Raw genomic sequence first — 20,988 nt, 5'->3', positions numbered from 1 at the left:
CCTTTAGGTAAATCATTAGCCCAAAGCATAATACTGGCTACAGCAAATAAGAAATTATTTCTACCTCTTAAACGTAAAATACATCTTCAGGATTTGAGCTGTTAAGCAGTCTGAAAACAGCTTGATAGCGGAAGAGTTGTTTCCACCATGTAAAGTTACATTGATAACACTTGCCTTGAATTTCTTGCTGGTGAAGCAAATACGCAAATCTAAGTCTGTTGATGACTAGAAACCCAGATCAGTTGACTGGGGGTGAGTGTTTGTATTGTCAACGCTCCGTCCATCATCCCCTTTGGTTTTTCTAGAAACCCCAATTGCCACTGTCCTGCAGAAGGAGTCTATCTGTTCCTTTGAAACTGCCTGCTCCTTTGTTGCCATGAAGCGAAAGGAATTGTAATTTCGCCAACAAGTTACTACCATTTTAGGACCATAATTTCATGACACAAGACAGGTGAACTCCATAACTGGCTATGACAGTGCTGATGGCAGCCTGGCAGAGGTGATAATTTCCAATCTGATAAGTATTCTTGCTTGTAACGGAAAAGACTAATTGTATTAGTTATTTATTTTTCAAACTGCTCTTGTGTAGCGTAAATGTTATATAGGAGTGTTGGCCGTTTAATACTGAAAAGTCAGAACAGTATAAAACAAATCATAATTCCTAGCACAGGAAAAGTATCAGTGAGGGATATTTAACAAGAATTACTGCATCCACAGACTAAACTTGGATTCATGTTCAACAAGTGAGTGGAGGATGGGTCCATTTAGTTATGAAATATAAAGATATTTAGAGTGTGATGCATGCCATGAGGAACCACCTAGAAGTATGATGTAAAGTGAGGAAAATTAGGATCATCCATGAAAATCTTAGTCATTGTGAGGGTTGGGCAATGCACGTGGCATTTTAGTCTCTGGAAGTATTAGGCTACCTTCTGTAAGGTGAATGGGACCTTCTTAGAAGTCACTTTCTTTTTCCAGATCTTTCCACTCTGACAGGTGTACTGGGTCATCCACTCCAGACCAAAACCAACACACAAGAGGCCTACAAAGCAAGATGCACAATGGAGCCACTCATACCCACCTGACCTTGGCTAGACATCTATACTTTATTGCAATGAGATGATTATGTTGGACTGTACCTAGTCTCACCAAACATCATATTCAGTGATTTAGGCATGGACTGCTCGTGCACATCTACCCACAGTGTCAAAGAGGCTTAACTGAAGACTACTTCTTGCAGTCCATCTTGGTTTATGCACTGTTTACTAAAGACTCTCGCATTGTCCATTTTGGGGGCCCCTGCAGCTGTGTGCCCCCGGAGACCAATCATGACATTGTACAACTTGACATAGTGCATTAACCCTGTGACTTTCACTGCACTGAAAAACAAAACACACCATTTACGCAAAACAAGAGTATGAACCCTTAAATGCACAAACCTGAAATTGTGGAATCGTCATTTCAAAACACTGGCTGGTGATGTGTCCCGAACAGTCGGCCACCTTTAATGCCACTGCCACGTAGGGATAGTTAAGCGACCTGCAAGTATCAGAGCTCACTGCCATTCCCAGCTTCCACTGGAAATCAAGAAGCTGCAGAAAACGAAAAATATTTCATTGGTTTATTCAAATCCAAAAAGCTCAAATTCACACAGACCCACTGTATATCATCTGTAGTGTAGCTGACTGACAAAACAACATTGTTTTTTTTTTATGAAGCAGCAAGGCCTTCCTGACAGAAAATGTAGCATTCATAAATGCAACAACTAGACCAATAATAATACAGTTAAGAAATAAAAAATCCTAAACCCGTCCAAAGTTTGTTATAAAAACATACAAAAATTACACAAAAATTAAGGGAAAGAAAAAGGAACTGTAATGCAGAAGTACTGCAAACATTATTTCAATGTTATCCTATCGAACAGGCAAAAACATTTGAAAAACGTTCTGGAATTCCCACGAAAAGTTTATAGAAGTGTTTTAAGAACATTTTCTAGAGGTTGCAAATTTTCAATGGGGCAAACTTGAAGTCTTTTACAAGGTTGGATGGATACACTGAGCAAGCAGTGTTGTCCAGAGTGGGTTTCTCTGTACCCTGCCAGGGGAGGTTATCCTGGGAGGAGGGGGACTTACATTTTTTACCTTACCTTTACCTGACATATGTAATGTCCTTATGCTCTGTCTGATATAGGCGGAACAAAGACCTTATATTAGATGGAACACCTCAATGCTCCCTTATGAGAGGGGAGATTTTGCCATTCGAGACTGACAGCGCTATTTCCTGGCGGCGCAATGCTAAACTACATACCATTGGTATCACCCTGATGCTCCTTTACCATATGCAAGGCTGGAGGCGATTCAGAGAGGGCGCACCCAGCTTTCCTCTTATCTCATTGGGCATACCAAGAGGCCCTTCTGATATCCAGACCGTATCCACCACTGGGTGGGCATGGAGGAAATTACGACAATGCCTGGGTAGGGGTGTGCTTTATTCTCCTGCACTCTCACTTGCACAAAACCCTTGGCTACCCCTCATGCAGGAGAAACTAGTAAAGCGTACACTACGATCTCACAGCTTACACATAGTTGGGAATCTTTTTCCAGATGGTCATGTTATTACACACTCAGACACTGTCCATTTTGTGGACGCCATAAATATGGAGCATTTTGTACTCCAGCACCTCCACAACACTCTGCATGCTAGGCTACCCACATACCCACTGGAGCTAGAGGACTTCCCACCACTGACCTTAGTGATCACCACTTAAGAGGGGACTAGCCTGGTTGCTCGGTTGTACCAGGCATGTGATGCCTTGAAGTCGAAATGCAATAGAGGGGTCAGGGCAGATTGGAACATGATCTGGGACATCCACTATCCAACAAGACTTGGAGCTATTGTTGCTCCCAAATGAAGCTCATCACCCCTAACCACAAACAAATTCCTCCATCATGCACACACTACACCACTGGGCCGGGCTAAAATTGACCCGACACAATCTCACCTCTGTCTAAAGTGTAGTGCAGATAATGACCTGTTAATACATCTGGCCTGACCCTGCCCTCATGTACAGGAATATTGGACGAAAATCCTCACCATGATAGGTATTCCATTCGTGACTGACCTATCCCTGGCCCTCCTGTAGTACATCAAGCCCACTGTGCGTAGATTTACCGCCATCATGCTACTGCTGGTGAGGCACGGCCTGGGGTAGAGGCAATGTCCCACCGCTGCCGACTGGCTGAAGTCCATGACCTATTGTGACCCAACTAGAAAATTATATGCTGCAGCCTTATGTCTGATATTGAAATATATTAACACCTCTGACTTATTCTTTTGTGCAAAAAATCCCAATATCCCCAAAACGTGAGTTACAAAACGCTAACATAAATGCGGGTACATCCGAAGATCTTTTTAAGTCAGGGTATTCCCACCATAAATGCTGGAAAAATAGCTAGGTTTTTGTAGGTTCTTGTCTCCTTGCCTGATCAAAGGGATAATTGGGAAATGAGCAGATCTCAGCATAATGAAGATAAAAGATTTTTTGGTGGGTCCAAGTTTTAAGTGGCACTCTCCCCCCAGAGGTTGTTGTCTGGCAAGGCGCCACTTCTATATTTGCGTCAAAATAATAGCAGTCATTGCTAATCTTAATTGGATCGACATCAAGTCAGCCAGGAAGGTGGTAAAAGGCCGGTTTAGGGAGGACAGAATAAATATTTCTCTTAGTTTCTGGTATCAAGGGCTCAGTTTCAAATCAGAGAAATTTTAGAAGAAATGTGAAGTAAATGGAAACAGTGCACAGGGATGAATTTAGACAATCAACATTGGGAGAGGTATTATGGATTGAGCTACACTTGTTTTAGGGCTACACATTTTCAGCTCATGTCATTTAATAAAGGAAATATGCTATACTTAACACCACTGGTTTGGGATCTTGACTGGAAGGGAAATTATTTTCCTGCAATTATTCTCCTGACAACCACAAAGACAGGTTAAAAAAGAAGACAGTCTTGAAAGCATTCAAAATATATAAGCTTGTCAGCATGTCAGTTATGAGCTAGCCCATGCCCGAGAACTCCTCTTTCATGTGGAATTCTTATCGTACATTAGGGTTCAAAAGAAGGGGCTGCAGATTACCAACATGTCTCAGTGAATAAGATTCATACGAAGAAAGAGAATGAACTTGACCGTCTCACTGCCCCTGGATGATGATCACTAGTCCATTTTAAAGGCAAACAGTCTTAAATGACAGTCAGTAACAGTCCAAGAGAGATTCGTCCAGCAGAGCCACAACCATACTCCGATCTCACTGAGAATGCAGAAAGGATTGTTGAGCGAGAATCAGGTTTTCACACACAGACTGGTACTGAAGGAGGAGACATTCTAAGATTCTTCTGGACTTAAAGATCAGGCAACTCTCAAGGATGTCATATCATCGATTCGCAAGATATCGAACATCAGAATTTGATGGGTACTGCTAAGAACCTTAAAATGAGGGTGCATGATTAGCTTATTTCTGTACGACGTCAGATCACTGGAATGGAAAGATATTAATAAAAGGACATTGTTAACAAATGTATAAGCAAGAATTTTTCATATGAATCCAAGCACACATCAACATGTGTTTGAAGTTATACCTTAAATCAAAGTGGTGATCTGTTAAGTTCAGTACCCCATTCATATTGTGTGTCAAGAAGACCTGTTTGGCTGTCTTTTTCCCCATTCTTTAGCTAACCCATAATAGAAAAGGGTTCTGTTGCAATATGGTTTGGGACTGCAAGAATAGGTAGCAGAAGGCTTATCGCAAGTTAGTACCTACTAAGGGTGGCACTCAACCAGGTACAACAGAAACAAATGCACTGGGAGAAGTCTGGACTTAATGTCAAAATCAGGCAGCGTACAGACTGCATGTGGGTGGATAATGATGGTTTGAGAGGTATTCTCACAGGAGCGGCTTTTTACTCAGGAAGTATAAAGTGTAGGAAACTGCTTCCACTGTAGGGGAAATCCAGTCTAGGAGTGTGTGATTCTGAGCCCCTTATATCCATAGTGAATCATAGTGCAGCAACTGAATGAATGAATGAATATAAAACTTTTAAAGCGCAAACTTAGCCCGATGGCATCAAGGCGCAGCTCCAGGACAAATGGTGTCAGACCAAAGGGTTCCTGCTTTATTTACAACAGGCATTAGGGAATCATGGCTACTACGCAGGTAGTGTTGTAAGGAGTGCGATATCAAGATGCCGAACAGCAGCAGCAGACTTCTGTCATATGGTATGGGAGTGCCTTGTGACATCTGGGATAAAAATGTCCAAGTAGTTATTCCTTCAGTATGCCTACAACTACATTGGACATGTTTCGTTCCTGCCTCCATTACTTTCTGTGGGCAGGTGTTGCAGTATCTGTGGGTGGCCAAATGTGGTGCTGGACTTACTCCAGGTCTGAGTTGGATTACATTTACTACCGTTTTGGGACTTTTTGCTATATTAGATTTAGAAATGCAGTTCATGAATAGCAATGAGCTTACTCTTTTGAGAGTGAGTGTCTAGCCTTCTCTAAATTCCACCCCTGAACCCTATCTTGACCCCGGCTTCTCCTCCCTAAAGCCCACCAAATTTTAGTGAATACACTCCATTTCTCAACCACTGCCCTTGGACCTTCCCACATCTACTACTAAGGAATAAACTTACATGTGTGAAGATTTCCTCAGAAAATATCGGAGATATGGAAGAGAAGATTTCCACTCAGATTTGTGAATAGCATGTTGTAGTACTTTAATAAAAGTACTAAATTACTAAAAAATTGCAATTTGAGAGTAGGGTTCTTAATTTGTAGCCTCTAATTTCAAATTCCTTTACATTTGCACAGCCTTTAAAATGTTTCAATTTTACTTGTTTTTATGTAGGTATACTTTATTACTGTGCTAATATTGTTCAATGGACTCAAGAGTCTCCCAGACCCCCTAAGTGTCAAGTGGACTACAATAAATAGAAAGCACGCGCAGGCTTGCAAGAGACAAACTTACACAAATAGAATTTAACAACATGATTTCACTTCACCCATACAAGGATTAACTCGATGTACAACCAGACCAAATAAACTTAGGATAAATCCAGAACATGTATGCATACATATTGTATATAAAGGTCTGCATGATATGATGCTATTTCATTTTGCTCCTATGTTGTTGAAATCTATTTGTGATAAAAACATGCATATATTTCGAAGTACCCTGAAATGTATTATTGTATTTTATTTATTGTGCACATTTATCTAACTTCCTATACATAAGCTTCTCAACATCCATAATCAATCATTCCGGCACGCCTTTCACAGACAGAAGCTCTCTGTCATGGGAAATAGAGTATGCCATAATCCATAGTGAGACCCTTAAGTTGCAAGACAGATAAGTTGAGGATTAATGTTATTTTTAGCATGCAGCTCTCTCAAACCCACCTTTTCATCACTTTAAACTTGATTGCAACCTATATCAATTAGTCAACATAAAGAAAAAAATCCAGGACTATCCATGTTAGGCTACTGTTTCTTACATGGGGCATTTTCAAACCTACCTGGTCCCACCTCCAAGACACTGCTGGGCAATTTGAACTGCTGCTCTCAGTCCTTCCGCCGCCACATTTCCAACAACGGTACAAAAGGGGGTGGTGATGGACGGAGCATCTGAATCAATCAAACACTCACACCCAGTCAAAAGATCTGGGTTTAATCCATCACCGTTCTTTAGCCCACTCTGCCACCCCAGTTCAGACATGGCCATATGCAAATCAGTCTGACCCTGTGCCTCATGGGAACAGTCCAGCCCGAACTGCCAAGCGATGTCTTCCCTGGATCGGAAACAAGCTTCCGAGGACCGGTTTCTGGCATTCCAGCAGTCTTCAGCCCAGCTTGCTTGAATCCAGTGGCAAAGTGAGCAAGGGACTCACGTCTGAGCATACCCTGACACACTTACGGTGGCCAAAAGCGGTACAAAAGGGGGTGGTGATGGACGGAGCATCTGAATCAATCAAACACTCACACCCAGTCAAAAGATCTGGGTTTAATCCATCACCGTTCTTTAGCCCACTCTGCCACCCCAGTTCAGACATGGCCATATGCAAATCAGTCTGACCCTGTGCCTCATGGGAACAGTCCAGCCCGAACTGCCAAGCCATGTCTTCCCTGGACCGGAAACAAGCTTCCGAGGACCGGTTTCTGGCATTCCAGCCGTCTTCAGCCCGGCTTGCTTGAATCCAGTGGCAAAGTGCGCAAGGGACTCACGTCTGAGCTTACCCTGCCACACTTATGGTGGCCAAAAGCGGTACAAAAGGGGGTGGTGATGGACGGAGCATCTGAATCAATCAAATATGCTCAGAAGTGAGTCCCAGGCTCTCCACATCACTGGAGTCAAGCTATCCAGGCTGAAGAAGGCTGATAGCCAGAAACCGGTCCTTGGATGCTTGATTCCGGTCTAGGAAAGACATGGCTTGGTAGTTCGGGCTGGACTGTTCCCATGAGGCACAGGGACAGGGCTGATTTGCATATAACACTAAAGGGGATGCTAAGGGTCTCAAACAATACTGTGGAAAAAACTAAACACTCGAATGTAGTGTAAAGAGAAAGAGAAAGTGGACTAAGCCAAAGGAGAGAGAGAAAGCACAAAAAAAGAATACCCATCAGCCCACCCGTGGGCGGAACCTCATCATCTGGGTTTTAGAGATGTAAACTGGTATCCACTAGATCCCTGCATGAATATTTTTTTCAAGGGATGCTAGTAGAGGATCCACCAGTGAGAAGGACAGCCGACAGGTTGTGTTAGTGGGCTGAGGGAAAAGAGGGGGGTTGCAGTGCTCAGAAAGTGAAGAATAATGTTAAAAATTCCTGTTGTGATGCCAAAGAACAACTTTATTGAGGGTGACCATCATAACGGCATGATTAAAAGCAGAGTGATGATAGTATGGAAAGAATTACTATCAGTTAGAGATGTTAACTGGTCAACATGTTTCAGCCTCAGCAGGCTTTCATCAGGACCCAAAAAATACACTACTGCAACAGTGGTTCGGAGGATACCACGAGTGAAAAAATATATAATAATGGTGATGTAGACCTACCGGTAAAGGTTTTTACTTTATGGTAGTCTCATTCTTATGCGACAGACACTCTCCTAAGGACAAGAAAGAAATGCACACAAGGTAGAAACATTTGTAAGCATTTTCAAATAACATACTGTGAGAAGTTGGCCTGATATATGACGCTCACTAGTTCTAGTGATCACCTTGTATCAGTCCAAACAACCCTTATGGTGATTGGTTGTAAAGTCAACCTTATAGACCAGCTATCCTAATGGTAGCATGGACAAAGCAGTCTTAGGCTAAACTCTTTTGGCATGTGAAGCCCGCTGTTTTACCACATATAACCCCTTGAATACCAAGTGAAAGGACACCACACAGGTTGTTATGAAAATGAACAAGTATTTATTAACTAACATACACCTCTGAACTCTTTATGAGGTCAGAGGGCTAAGCACATGGCAAACTCTTAGGCAAAATACGTTTAAGTTGCACAAATTACAATGGTGCCCTAGGGGCACGACAAACCATATACTAAGTAAGTGGAATGTGAAAGTCGATAAAAGGAATGGAGCTGTCCAGAGGCTGTAGGATCGCTGGGACCACGCTATACTAACTCTAGGTAGGTACTAGGAGGCCCACGGAACGCGTGTGCAGAGTGTGAACTCACACGCAAGATGCGTAACAGTGTCTATGGACAGTACAGTTCAAGAAAAAGGTGAGTACGGACAATCCTGACTAGGTAGAACTAAAACGACTGTGGAACTGGACACTAGGAGAGTCAAGCTACCCTTGAGCACCGAAATGCTCGTGTTACCTCACCCACAGGCTGCGGGTGCATAGGTGCCAAGTCGTGTCGGGTTCCGGCGTTGAAGTCTATGGAGCCTGGAAGAAAAGATGCTGCAGGCGGTCAAGAGGAAGATGTCCGGTGTGATCCAAGGGTGGATCAGTGAAGAGAAGAACCTGAAAGCAGAGGGGACAATGTTCAAAGTCACTAGCCAGTGACTGGAGTGGAACCAGGAGTGGAACCAGATGTCGTCGTCGCGATCAGGTGAGGGTGGACGCTTGTCTCTGCAGCCACGTGGACCAGGTGGTGTCTTCGACGACCAGGATGTATGCACGAGCTGTCCCACGCAGGCTCTAGCTGTCGGCGGTGTCGGCTTCGGATTCGGAGTCAACAGACCTTGGCAAAGGCAACCCACGCGGTGAGTGGAAACGGCGTCTGGAGTGGATCAGGAGGGTCCGGGGTGCTCCTCTTTTGGAAGGGAGCAAGGGCCAGTCTGGAGCAACCAGACCAGCAGTGAAGATTTTGGAGTTCGTCGTCTAGGAGGTCACTAGCCAGCCGGCAAGTGACCAGACAACGCGTCGAGCAGCAAACAGGCAGAAGGGCCCCACGCAGATCTCGTGGAGGCTGGAGGGCTGGTCTTCGGTGCAGGAGCTGCTGGGGGTCGGGGCTTCTCAGTCCCCAAAGCACTTGGACGAGGTTACCTCAGAAGTCGTGCTGGAGCGAAGTGCTGCTTCTTTCAAGATGGCCGGTCCCACGTGTCTCGTCGCACCCACGGATCTCAGCTGTGCTGCAGATGTAGGTAGAGGTCGGAGAGGTCTGGGAATCCGGGTCTCGTCGGGCTCTGAAGTCTGGATCCTTGCAGGAAGACGACAAAGGGAAGCCGCTGGACGCTGATGGTGCCTGCTTGTGCAGGGTGGACACTCCTTGCCCACAAGGGAGATTTCTTCAGTCTTCTATGGAGCAGAACGTCGAAGTCCAGAGTTTCTTCTTGTAAAGTTGTTCAGGATAACCTAATTTGGAATGGGACCAGCTCCTACCTTTATCCGGCTAAAGGGGGCTGTACTACGACTAGGTCCCTCCTCTGGGTGGGACCAGGAAGGGGGGTGGTTACACCCCCTATCCTTTGTCCGGTCTTGCGCCAGCTCTGGGGCTGGAGTGCCCCAGGAACTGGTTTAGACCGGTGTATGCACAGGGACACCTTGTGTGCCCCAGGCATGTCTCATTCCTTTCAGCCCTGTCATACCTAATACACAAAATCCTGTCTGGGGTGGTGCTAGCACCTCCCAAGGCAGGAAACCCTTTGTCCAAGCCTCCCTCGCTGGAAGGACTCCCAGCAGCAGGAGGTCAGACTTGTGTCTGTGGTGGCAGCATCCATTTTGTGATGCTGAGGCTCGAGTTCACTTTAACCGGGGTTCACAGTTACATACATGTCGTGTCCCTCTAGAAGGGTGGAATGCTACCCCCGTCGCCATAATTGGCGAGGGGGTAGTATTCCAATTCGTATGACACCTTACTCGACATGTTTAGATAATGTTAAACCAAAGTTGGCAATAACCGCGAGGATTATAAAGCACTTAAGAGTATATGGTATAGCGTTATCATGGAAACAGCTAAAGGACTTGGTTCCGAAATCTGCAGACAGGCTCAGCTCATGCTAGAGCACCATCTCACATAATTCCAAGCACTCTGCCTTCAGGATTGATAAGGCCTGCCATAGGAGTGACTGATAGGAGGATATGTGTCCATTTTAGGGTTAGATATCGGGATACTATATCTAAAGCAAAGGGTGATTACACCACCTTGCCCCAGCTGATTGATCAGCCAGTTGTGTCAGATTTGGATGGCCAGCCAGGGGTGGCATAATACAAGCTGCAGCCCCTGGTAGGCCCTAGGTGCACCTATGCCCTGGGTACCTAAGGTACACAGTACAGGGACTGATAAGGTGACTCAGTATCCAATTAGATATGCACCTAAGGTACATGGTTGTCAATTTAGAGAGAGACAGCTAGGCTGTGGGTCGGATTAGCAGGCCCACAGCCAGGGAAAGTCGCAAACCAGTGAAGCAAAAAGCAAAAATCGGGGGTGACCATAGGATTGCAGACCCCACTCTCCTACACATACATGTTATGTTCCACAGTATAATAAATTTTATCTCACCCATAAATTTTATGGAGAAGGCCCCACCTCGCCTGGCACTCGCTCAGGTCAAAAGAGGCCACGCTCTAGACATAGAGATTAAAGACATGAAAAAAGAGAGATTTCCTTTCACATGTGTGGATATGTCGCCAGAAAGTGCGTCATAAAAAACTATAAGTGATGATCTCAATAGGCAGCAAATGATGGCAAGAAATACAGCTGGAAAAGCACTCAAAGCTGAAACGTCTCTCATTAGTGTGATTTGATTTTACAGTGTTTAAATTTAGAGTCAGGTACTCTGACTTAACAAAGTCAGAAAATGTACCTCCATTGGCAATAGTATATACTTGTGTATAGATAATATAGAGAGCAGAGGGACACAGAACCATTGGGCAGTTGTTAAAGTGTCTCCTGCATGCTGGAAAGATCGAAAAAATATATATACTTAAAAACTGACCAAATTGGAGCAAGGCTCATGTTTTCAACAAGTCAGGAGCTCAATAAAGATAATTTCAGTAAGGGAATCTAGAGCTCACAAAAAAGGCGAAAAAACGAGCCACGGTTGCTTCACCCACCTGTCCGTCGTTGCCTCGGATCTGTCTTCTGAGCCGAGGGGAAGGTGGTGAAGCAACCCGTGTGGTTCGAATAAAAAGGGCCAGTGGCGGACCGAAGAGGAACCACAATGATATCGTCATCCAGAATTTTGTTAAAGCTGATTGGTTCAGTGACATATCCATACAGACTCCCACTTGATTGGTTAAAAGTGGGGCTTTAACAATTGGTCCAGGATGGAACCCGGAAACAAACTGAGTGTTTCCGGTGCCGCGTCACTATAGTCGTTAGTGTCGGAATTTGGCGGCAGATTGTGTACCAGATAGAGAACGGAAACAAACGAAGAGTTTCCGGTACCGCGTCACTCTGGTTGTCTATGTTGAAGTTTAACGGCAGATTGCGGACCAGATTGAGAGTTGGTATGCAGGCCAGGAAACGGAAACAGGCTATGTATTTCCGATACCCTGTGACATAAATCTCGTGTGTTGGCAATTAGGCAGGTTGCGGACTAGAAGGAAAGCACGCAGAGATAATTGTTATTAGTTCGATAGTACGTGCAAGCCGGAAAAAAGATGTCGGTCAAAATGTTTCACAGCCCGAAAGATTGTAAGTATCGGGTTTGTTGAAACAGACCTGATGTCAATAAAAGGTGTTAATGGTGTAAATCGAGAGGTGTATTTGCACACATCATAGTGTTGAGATGAAAGGTGTAAATCGCAACCAGTCATTCTTGGCTTGGGCCGTAGTTGTAAGGCAAGGGACGCCTTGCGAGGCTATTTAGAACAGGCATGGCAATAAACCAATAGTGGGTTTGGCCGTTTGAGGACCATGAGTCTAGCACCGATATAACCGCTCATAACGAGCGTCACTTCAGATGATCCCTCAGATAGATAATGAACCTGTTCATGGGCATTGTACTAAAACTTGGTAAGACAATGGATATACACGTGTTAATCACCTCAACTAGGCGTATAAACTAGTCCAAAGTTAAGAGCACCGAATACCCATTGCCCAGTAACGGGTATTTGAGTATGTGTTGAATATGTACACAAACTGAAAAGCTGAAAACAGTATTAGCAGTGGACACCAAATATAGTCTAGAGGTATCTGAGATAGAAGGTGTATCTCTACATGGGCATTGTTTTAGAAAAGGAATACTAGATTGGGTATAGGCATGTGTATGTAAACACAATCACCAGGTTCAAGCAGATGGTCAAAATTGGGAACACTGAATCAACAGAATTGTATACCTATTTTGTCGTGTTGGGTATATGCAAAAGTGTATTATTATACACCCCAGGTCTGAAAGGTGATAGATTTAGAGCTGAATCTAAGAAACGTCATCATTTAAACCTTCAGTGTCACATTTAAGTTTGAAAATCCATTTCTGTTCTTTAACGAACAGGAAATGGGAAATGTCACTGACATGTGGGGGTATGAACGGTTGTTCAAGAACTAGCCACTCCATATCCTCAGCAGTGTGTTTCTTTGTAAGGAAATGATTTGTCATCCTGGTCGCCTGTTTGTTGCGCCTGATGGTACTTTTGTGTTCCTGTATCCTTAGTTTGACCTTCCTGGTCGTCATGCCTATGTATCGGAGGGCACATGGGCAAGTGATTTGGTAAATAACCTTCTCTGGATTTTCAAACTTAAATGTGACACTGAAGGTTTAAATGATGACATTTCTTGGATTCAGCTCTAAATCTATCACCTTTCAGACCTGGGGTGTATAATAATACACTTTTGCATATACCCAACACAACAAAATAGGTATACAATTCTGTTGATTCAGTGTGCCCAATTTTGACCATCTGCTGGAACCTGGTGATTGTGTTTACATACACATGCCTATACCCAATCTGGTATTCCTTTTCTAAAACAATGCCCATGTAGAGATACACCTTCTATCTCAGATACCTCTAGACTACATTTGGTGTCCACTGCTAATACTGTTTTCAGTTTTTCAGTTTGTGTACATATTCAACACATACTCAAATATCCGTTACTGGGCAATGGGTATTCGGTGCTCTTAACTTTGGACTAGTTTATATGCCTAGTTGAGGTGATTAACACGTGTATATCCATTGTCTTACCAAGTTTTAGTACAATGCCCATGAACAGGTTCATTATCTATCTGAGGGATCATCTGAAGTGACGCTCGGTTATGAGCGGTTATATCGGTGCTAGACTCATGGTCCTCGAAAACGGCCAAACCCACTATTGGTTTATTGCCATGCCTGTTCTAAATAGCCTCGCAAGGCGTCCCTTGCCTTACAACTACGGCCCAAGCCAAGAATGACTGGTTGCGATTTACACCTTTCATCACAACACTATGATGTGTGCAAATACACCTCTCGATTTACACCATTAACAACCTTTTATTGACATCAGGTCTGTTTCAACAAACCTGATACTTACAATCTTTCGGGCTGTGAAACATTTTGACCGACATCTTTTTTCCGGCTTGCACGTACTATCGAACTAATAACAATTATCTCTGCGTGCTTTCCTTCTAGTCCGCAACCTGCCTAATTGCCAACACACGAGATTTATGTCACAGGGTATCGGAAATACATAGCCTGTTTCCGTTTCCTGGCCTGCATACCAACTCTCAATCTGGTCCGCAATCTGCCGCTAAACTTCAACATAGACGACCAGAGTGACGCGGTACCGGAAACACTTAGTTTGTTTCCGTTCTCTATCTGGTACGCAATCTGCCGCCAAATTCCGACACTAACGACTATAGTGACGCGGCACCGGAAACACTCAGTTTGTTTCCGGGTTCCATCCTGGACCAATTGTTAAAGCCCCTCTTTTAACCAATCAAGTGGGAGTCTGTATGGATATGTCACTGAACGAATCAGCTTTAACAAAATTCTGGATGATGATATCAATGTGGTTCCTCTTCGGTCCGCCACTGGCCCTTTTTATTCGAACCACACGGGTTGCTTCACCACCTTCCCCTCGGCTCAGAAGACAGATCCGAGGCAACGATGGACAGGTGGGTGAAGCAACCGTGGCTCGTTTTTTTCGCCTTTTTTGTGAGCTCCAGATTCCCTTACTGAAACTATCTTTATTGAGCTCCAGACTTGTTGAAAACATGAGCCTTGCTCCAATTTGGTCAGTTTTTAAGTATATATATTTTTTCGATCTTTCCAGCATGCAGGAGACACTTTAACAACTGCCCAATGGTTCTGTGTCCCTCTGCTCTCTATATTATCTATACACAAGTATATACTATTGCCAATGGAGGTACATTTTCTGACTTTGTTAAGTCAGAGTACCTGACTCTAAATTTAAACACTGTAAAATCAAATCACACTAATGAGAGACGTTTCAGCTTTGAGTGCTTTTCCAGCTGTATTTCTTGCCATCATTTGCTGCCTATTGAGATCATCACTTATAGTTTTTTATGACGCACTTTCTGGCGACATATCCACACATGTGAAAGGAAATCTCTCTTTTTTCATGTCTTTAATCTCTATGTCTAGAGCGTGGCCTCTTTTGACCTGAGCGAGTGCCAGGCGAGGTAGGGCCTTCTTCATAAAATTTATGGGCGAGTTAAAATTTATTCTACTGTGGAACATAACATGTATGTTATTTGAAAATGCTTACAAATGTTTCTACCTTGTGTGCACTTCTTTCTTGTCCTTAGGAGAGTGTCTGTCACATAAGAATGAGACTACCATAAAGTAACAAGCATTTGCAATGCAATAGGTCTCGCATTAGGAAAGTTTGAGCTATTGGTATTGTAAATGACAATTTTTTTATTTGTGTTGGTTTTGAAAATAGCTAAATGAATAGCTTTGTCATTTACAATGCCAATAGTTATAACTTTCGCAAATGTGACAACTATAGCATTTGTAATGCAATATGTGTTGTATTTACGTGACTTAGATGTATTGATATTACAAATAACAATGGCTTTTAATTTTTTTTAATAATGAATACTTAAAAGTTATGGTAATTTATAACTGCAATAGCTTTAACTTGTGTGAAGATTATGTTCATTGTATTTTATTGTGACGAAAATACAAGAACAAAAGTGAAATATTAACATCTTTTTGTGACATTTGTAATAAAGCTTGAAACATTGAGAGAACATATTTGAACCAGTTGTTGTCGAATGGTTGCACACATTGATGAGGTGGTGGCGCTGAGTGATGCTGTGGTGGTCCTGAGTGATGCTGTGGTGGTCCTGAGTGATGCTGTGGTGGTCCTGAGTGATGCTGTGGTGATGCGATAGAATGAGTGACGTAGGCACTATGCACACTAGAACACTGTTGACGTACTGATTCCTCCGTGCTTCATGCCTTACTGCTTGAGAAAGAGAAATGAGCATCTCTGGTAGAAAGGCTCTGTTGATTTGACCATGAGAAATTCAGAGGGGGAGGGCCAGAGATGGAGTGAGGGCGATAGATAGATGGATAGAGTGAGGGGTATCGAAAGATAGACAGTGTGGGCGATCGATAGTGATGGCGATAGTGAGTGCGATAGACAGATAGAGTGAGGGCAATAGATAGACCGAGTGAGGGCGATAGAATGAGACGAAGGGATAAAGAAGAAAATGCAATGACACGGTAAACGAAGGAGAGAGGGGACCATGTAAACGGGTCTAAAGGGACGTTAGTAAGAGACAGAACAGAAGTGAGTGGAAGGAAGAATGTTTAGTGGAGGAGAGAAAATAGAGAAATATGAGGTGTTAGTGGGAGAAGAAGGGAGGGGACAGCAAGGCAGAAAGAAGGAAAGAGGAATAACAAGCATTTACAATGCAATGGTCTCGCCTTTGCAAAAGTTAGCGCTTTTGGCATTGTAAATGACAAATGTTTTATTTATGTGTTGGTTTTGAAAACAGATAAATAAATGGCATTGTCATGAGCAGTAGAGAGTGAGTAGTAGAGAGTGAGTAGTAGAGAGAGTAGTAGAGTGAGTAGTAGTGAGTAGTAGAGAGTGAGTAGAGAGTAGTAAGTGAGTAGTAGAGTGTGTAGTAGAGAGTAGTGAGTCTGTAGTAGAGAGTGTGTAGTAGAGAGTGGTGAGTGTGTAGTAGAGTAGTGAGTGTGTAGCAGAGTGTGTAGTAGTGAGTGTAGTAGAGAGTAGTGACTGTAGTAGAGAGTGAGTAGTAGAGAGTGAGTAGAGAGAGTAGTGAGTAGTAGAGTGTGTAGTAGAGTAGTGAGTGTGTACTAGAGTGTGTAGTAGAGTGTGTAGTAGAGAGTGTGTAGTAGTGAGTGTGTAGTAGAGAGTGAGCAGTAGAGAGTAGTGAGTGTGTAGTAGAGTGGTGAGTGTGTAGTAGAGTGTAGTAGAGTGTGTTAGAGAGTAGTGACTGTAGTACAGTGTGTAGTAGAGAGTGTGTAGTACAGTGTGTAGTAGAGAGTAGTGACTGTAGTAGAGAGTGTGTAGTAGAGTGTGTAGTAGAGAGTGTGTAGTAGAGTATGTAGTAGAGAGTAGAGTGCGTAGTAGAGAGTAGTGACTGTAGTAGAGAGTGTGTAGCAGAATGTGTAGTAGAGAGTAGTGACTGTAGTAGGGAGTGTGTAGTAGAGAGTGTGCAGTGATTTGAGTTTTACATCAAATTAAAAACGGGAACGGAACAAACTCATCCTATACATTATTGTGGTAGGTGCCCACGCATATAGGGTTAAATGATGCGTTAGACGCCACAGGTCCCACCAACACGCTTCCTTTATGATAGGAGAATGCCCAACATCGCGGAGATTTGCTCTCTGCTCTTCCCGGATATTTGTATTTTCAAATATATAATGTTATCCTGCTAAACGAAGACGATGCTCAAACTATAAAAGAAGAGGGTTTCACAGATATGTTAGTCCTTCCGGGCAAACGAAATGACCAAAATAAAGATCAAGTGACAGTTTAGAGCTCCAAGTGAGTCTTAATAAAATCAGTGTCTGGAACGCATAGCATCAAAGACGAGCGGGGCATCAAACTGCAGTGTCATTCAATCAAAGCTTCAAGGCTTCTGAGCGCTAGCCGAGAATTATTTTTTGTGAAGCACTAATCACTGTGGAAGGTGCCCCTGCTATCCCAGATGTGAGAAGTCAGTCTGATATGAAAATAAGCAGTATTTGGAATGAATGTATTTGGCAGGGGGAAGGTGGGGCGGCGCAAGACCGTACTGACGAGTGAACAGGAGCCATTTTGTACCGAGTGATTCTGCCTGTGTGCATGTAGACAAACCAGGCAGCAGCATGAGCATGTGATTCGGTAAAATAAAAACGGGGCTTGATGTTAGGAGGGGGAGCTGGAAGCTGCAGGTCCCCGGAACAGAAGGAGGAAGGGTAGCTGCATCCCCTGTGTGACAACAGGAGCCAGGCATTACCGGGGGTACAGGATAAAAAAATTGAAGAACCACACCTCTTAGTCCAGAAGTTGTGATATACCACTTCATGTGATTTCATTTGGGGCAGTGGGCGCCTTACATCATATCTGCCACGCCAATCATTTGCTTAAAATTATACCACATGTAACAGGAGGAAATAAACGGTCAGACTCCAAAAATCGGCCCTAATCACAATAGTATTATTTCAATTGCGTGAATATAAGTCTTTGAAATTCTGGCCAGTGGTAATACACACAAGTAATATAAAATTGTTGTTCCAAAGAGCATTAAATGGAAATAAAAAAATGAATATGCTGGAGATCACAAGCTTGGCTTGTGTTGTGTAAATGTTGTAACCTGCTTCAGTAATACCCACATGGCTAGCAACATTAAACTTAATTACAATGTCCGGACCATGCATGCTGTTCGGCAGCAGTGAAAGGATCCCGCGCTCTAAGCAAACGCCTTACAGGCTGTGGGACTCAGCTTTTCTGCTGTCCAGGTGGAATAGGCGGTGGGTGTGGCCACATCTTGAAAGCTTTTTTGAGACAGGTTAATCATGCTGTGCCACTGTCGAGTCACCCCACCGCATTGCTATGTCATGCCGTGAAGTGGCAATTTAAAAGTGTATGGAAAGATTTGAGAAGCATGGGCCTAGGGCCTCGCAACCCGACCCGCTTGCCCCTAACGTCAGCTACTGCAGTGTGGACAAAAAGGGCCGCCTTGCTCAGTGGCGTAAAGTTACGTAAAATGGGGTGCCCCTCGGATTGTCAAGTCTCCCACATTTCACAGACCCCGTGCCTCACCCGCTGGAGGCGAGTGATTATCCCACACCCCTATGTGTTATAAAAATGTATAATTGCATAAGATACGTTTTTGCGTAGTGGGTGTCGGAGCTGATTCTTAAATGCAAATACATGCAAACATGCCATTATTTTTTTTATCCCTGTTGTTTGTATTTAATTCGTTCTTTGGTGTTTTCTGCTCGCCAGTACGGGCCTGTTTCTTTGTCAACTCCTATCTGTGTTTCTGTTTCCTTCACCTCTGTGTTTTTGCGGCTTTCTTCTCCCCCGGTGGACGGTGTGGGGCAGTGACCGGCCCTCCGGACCACAACGAGCTCTGAAAACAGGACAACGAGCGCTCACAAAACGGCACCGGAAGAGACAAGTTGTCTTACGAATCCTCTAAGCAATGGAGGGTGTGAGATCCTCCTTGTGATGGCCAAGCTATCTGATGGGGCCATGGTGACGGAGACTCGTTCTCCTAGCATACACCAACCTTACGCCTGGATGTTCTGATTTTAACCAGAGATTCCCTTCCCATTTCCCGGTTGTCACCTGGTTGGTTCTTTACGGACTCAAAATGCTAAGGGAAAATTTGCTTCAAACTATTAGTGTCATGCTCCATCTCGGTCTGTACTCGAGACCCCCCCCCCCCTTACCTAAAAGCGCTAAACAGTTAAATGACACCCACAAACAACTTAAACGTACCTAAGGCTACCAGATGACAGCCACCGAGAACACAGCTCCTGTCCTGGACTGTTTTACACAATGCATTCTGGGAGCAGCAGTCCTGGGCCCGTTGTACTGACCCAAACGAACCAACGCTCAGGGGTTGAAAACTGCATTGTTAGTGACAAGGGGTCATCTGATAACGCCTCGGCAGGGGGTAGTTCACGCTCCGTAACTACGATTACGATTACCGCTGGCTGCCCTATTGTGGATCCCGCCACCCTGCCAGCCCTTCACAAACGCTACCTGCCCACACCCCCACTCAGTCCGGGTGTTACCTGGCGTCCGGCTCGGTCAGCACGGTGGTGTCCAGGTAGTCGATCTTGTAGAACTCGAGCAGCGCCGGCAGATTGTCGAACTCCTGGTTGCCGATCTTGAAGCGCCTCGAAGGCAGCAGCGAGTTGATGATGTAGTGGGAGACGTGCAAGTTCTCGGACACGGACAGCATGTAGTCTCCGGGGCACGTGGACGAGTCCCACACCAGGAAGACGCCGTCCCGCTGCCCCTGCAGCTGCCGATGAGCCTAGTTGCGGGACACCGGCCTGAAGTACCAGCTCGAGCGGTCCGACGAGTCAAAGCGGGCCGAGGATATGGCTTGGCGGAGGTGGGCCCTGGGGCTGCAAAGGAGGTGTCACCGCAGGCCAGGGGCTCGCACCCGATTCTCCTGACAGGGAACGCAGAGGGCTCCTCAGCCAAGGCGGGTGCGGTCCCCCATTCTCCGAGTATTTGTTTATGGGTTCAATGAATTAAAATTGTTAACAAAAGAAACAAGGAAATATTTATTCTCTTGTAAACACGGGGAGATTATGTGATATGTTACGCAAAGAAGCCCCTCCCGCCCGGCGTCGACGACACTTCCGTTGCCAGGCAACGGCCCCACCGGCACCAATCCCAGCGCGGCTCCTCGTCTGACGTCAGAGGAGCTGCGCTCGGGATTTGTGAGGCTACCGAACTTCCCGGGCTGCGGCGGTGTTTACGGGGAGGCAAGTTGTAATTTACATACAATGCTGCTGTGGGAGGCGGCAGTGATTTTAGACAGCGCACCTTCTAGCACAGTGCCTTCACATGCGTAAGGGGAGAGGAGCCCGGTGAGTGGGGGTGTACGCGCGTGTGTCTGTTTGAGTGTGTCTGTGCGTGCGTGTGTCTGTTTAAGGGGGGGTGCGTGTGTGTATGCAGCGTGTGTCTGTTTAAGGGGGTGCGTGTGTGTGTATGCAGTGTGTGTATGTGCGCATGCGTGAGTGTGGCTTGGTTTCAGAATGGGAAAATGAGGCACGGCGACGTGCGCGCTCACGAGGTAGAATCTCCGGCAGGAGACGCTCGTGAGAGTCTGCTGTCCACATTCCCCCGAAAGTGATTACATAAGTTGTCTCGCCCTAGACAGCAAAAAGCTTCGCTTTTTGCTTTCGTCTAGGCGAGACCTAAAAACCTTTACCGGTAGGTCTACATCACCATTATTATATATTTTTTCACTCGTGGTATCCTCCGAACCACTGTTGCAGCAGTGTATTTTTTGGGTCCTGATGAAAGCCTGCTGAGGCTGAAACATGTTGATTAGTTAACATCTGTAACTGATAGTAATTCTTTCCATACTATCATCACTCTGCTTTT

The 20,988-nt window shown here is 44.6% G+C and overlaps 1 protein-coding gene across 1 annotated transcript in view; it reads right to left on the bottom strand.

The window, feature by feature from the left end:
- COMMD6 (COMM domain containing 6) overlaps positions 1-20,988 on the bottom strand; it is a 173,842-nt gene that overhangs the window by 46,382 nt on the left and 106,472 nt on the right. Inside the window, exon 6 of the mRNA XM_086934886.1 lies at positions 1,440-1,592. Within this exon, the coding sequence (XP_086791012.1) occupies positions 1,440-1,592 (153 nt within the window). The remainder of the gene's footprint in view (positions 1-1,439; positions 1,593-20,988) is intronic.

Source organism: Lissotriton vulgaris, chromosome 8, assembly GCF_964263255.1.
Source record: "Lissotriton vulgaris chromosome 8, aLisVul1.2, whole genome shotgun sequence".
NCBI lineage: Eukaryota > Metazoa > Chordata > Amphibia > Caudata > Salamandridae > Lissotriton > Lissotriton vulgaris.
The sequence above is the reverse complement of the archived record's forward strand: the minus strand, read 5'-3'. Positions and strand labels throughout refer to the sequence as shown.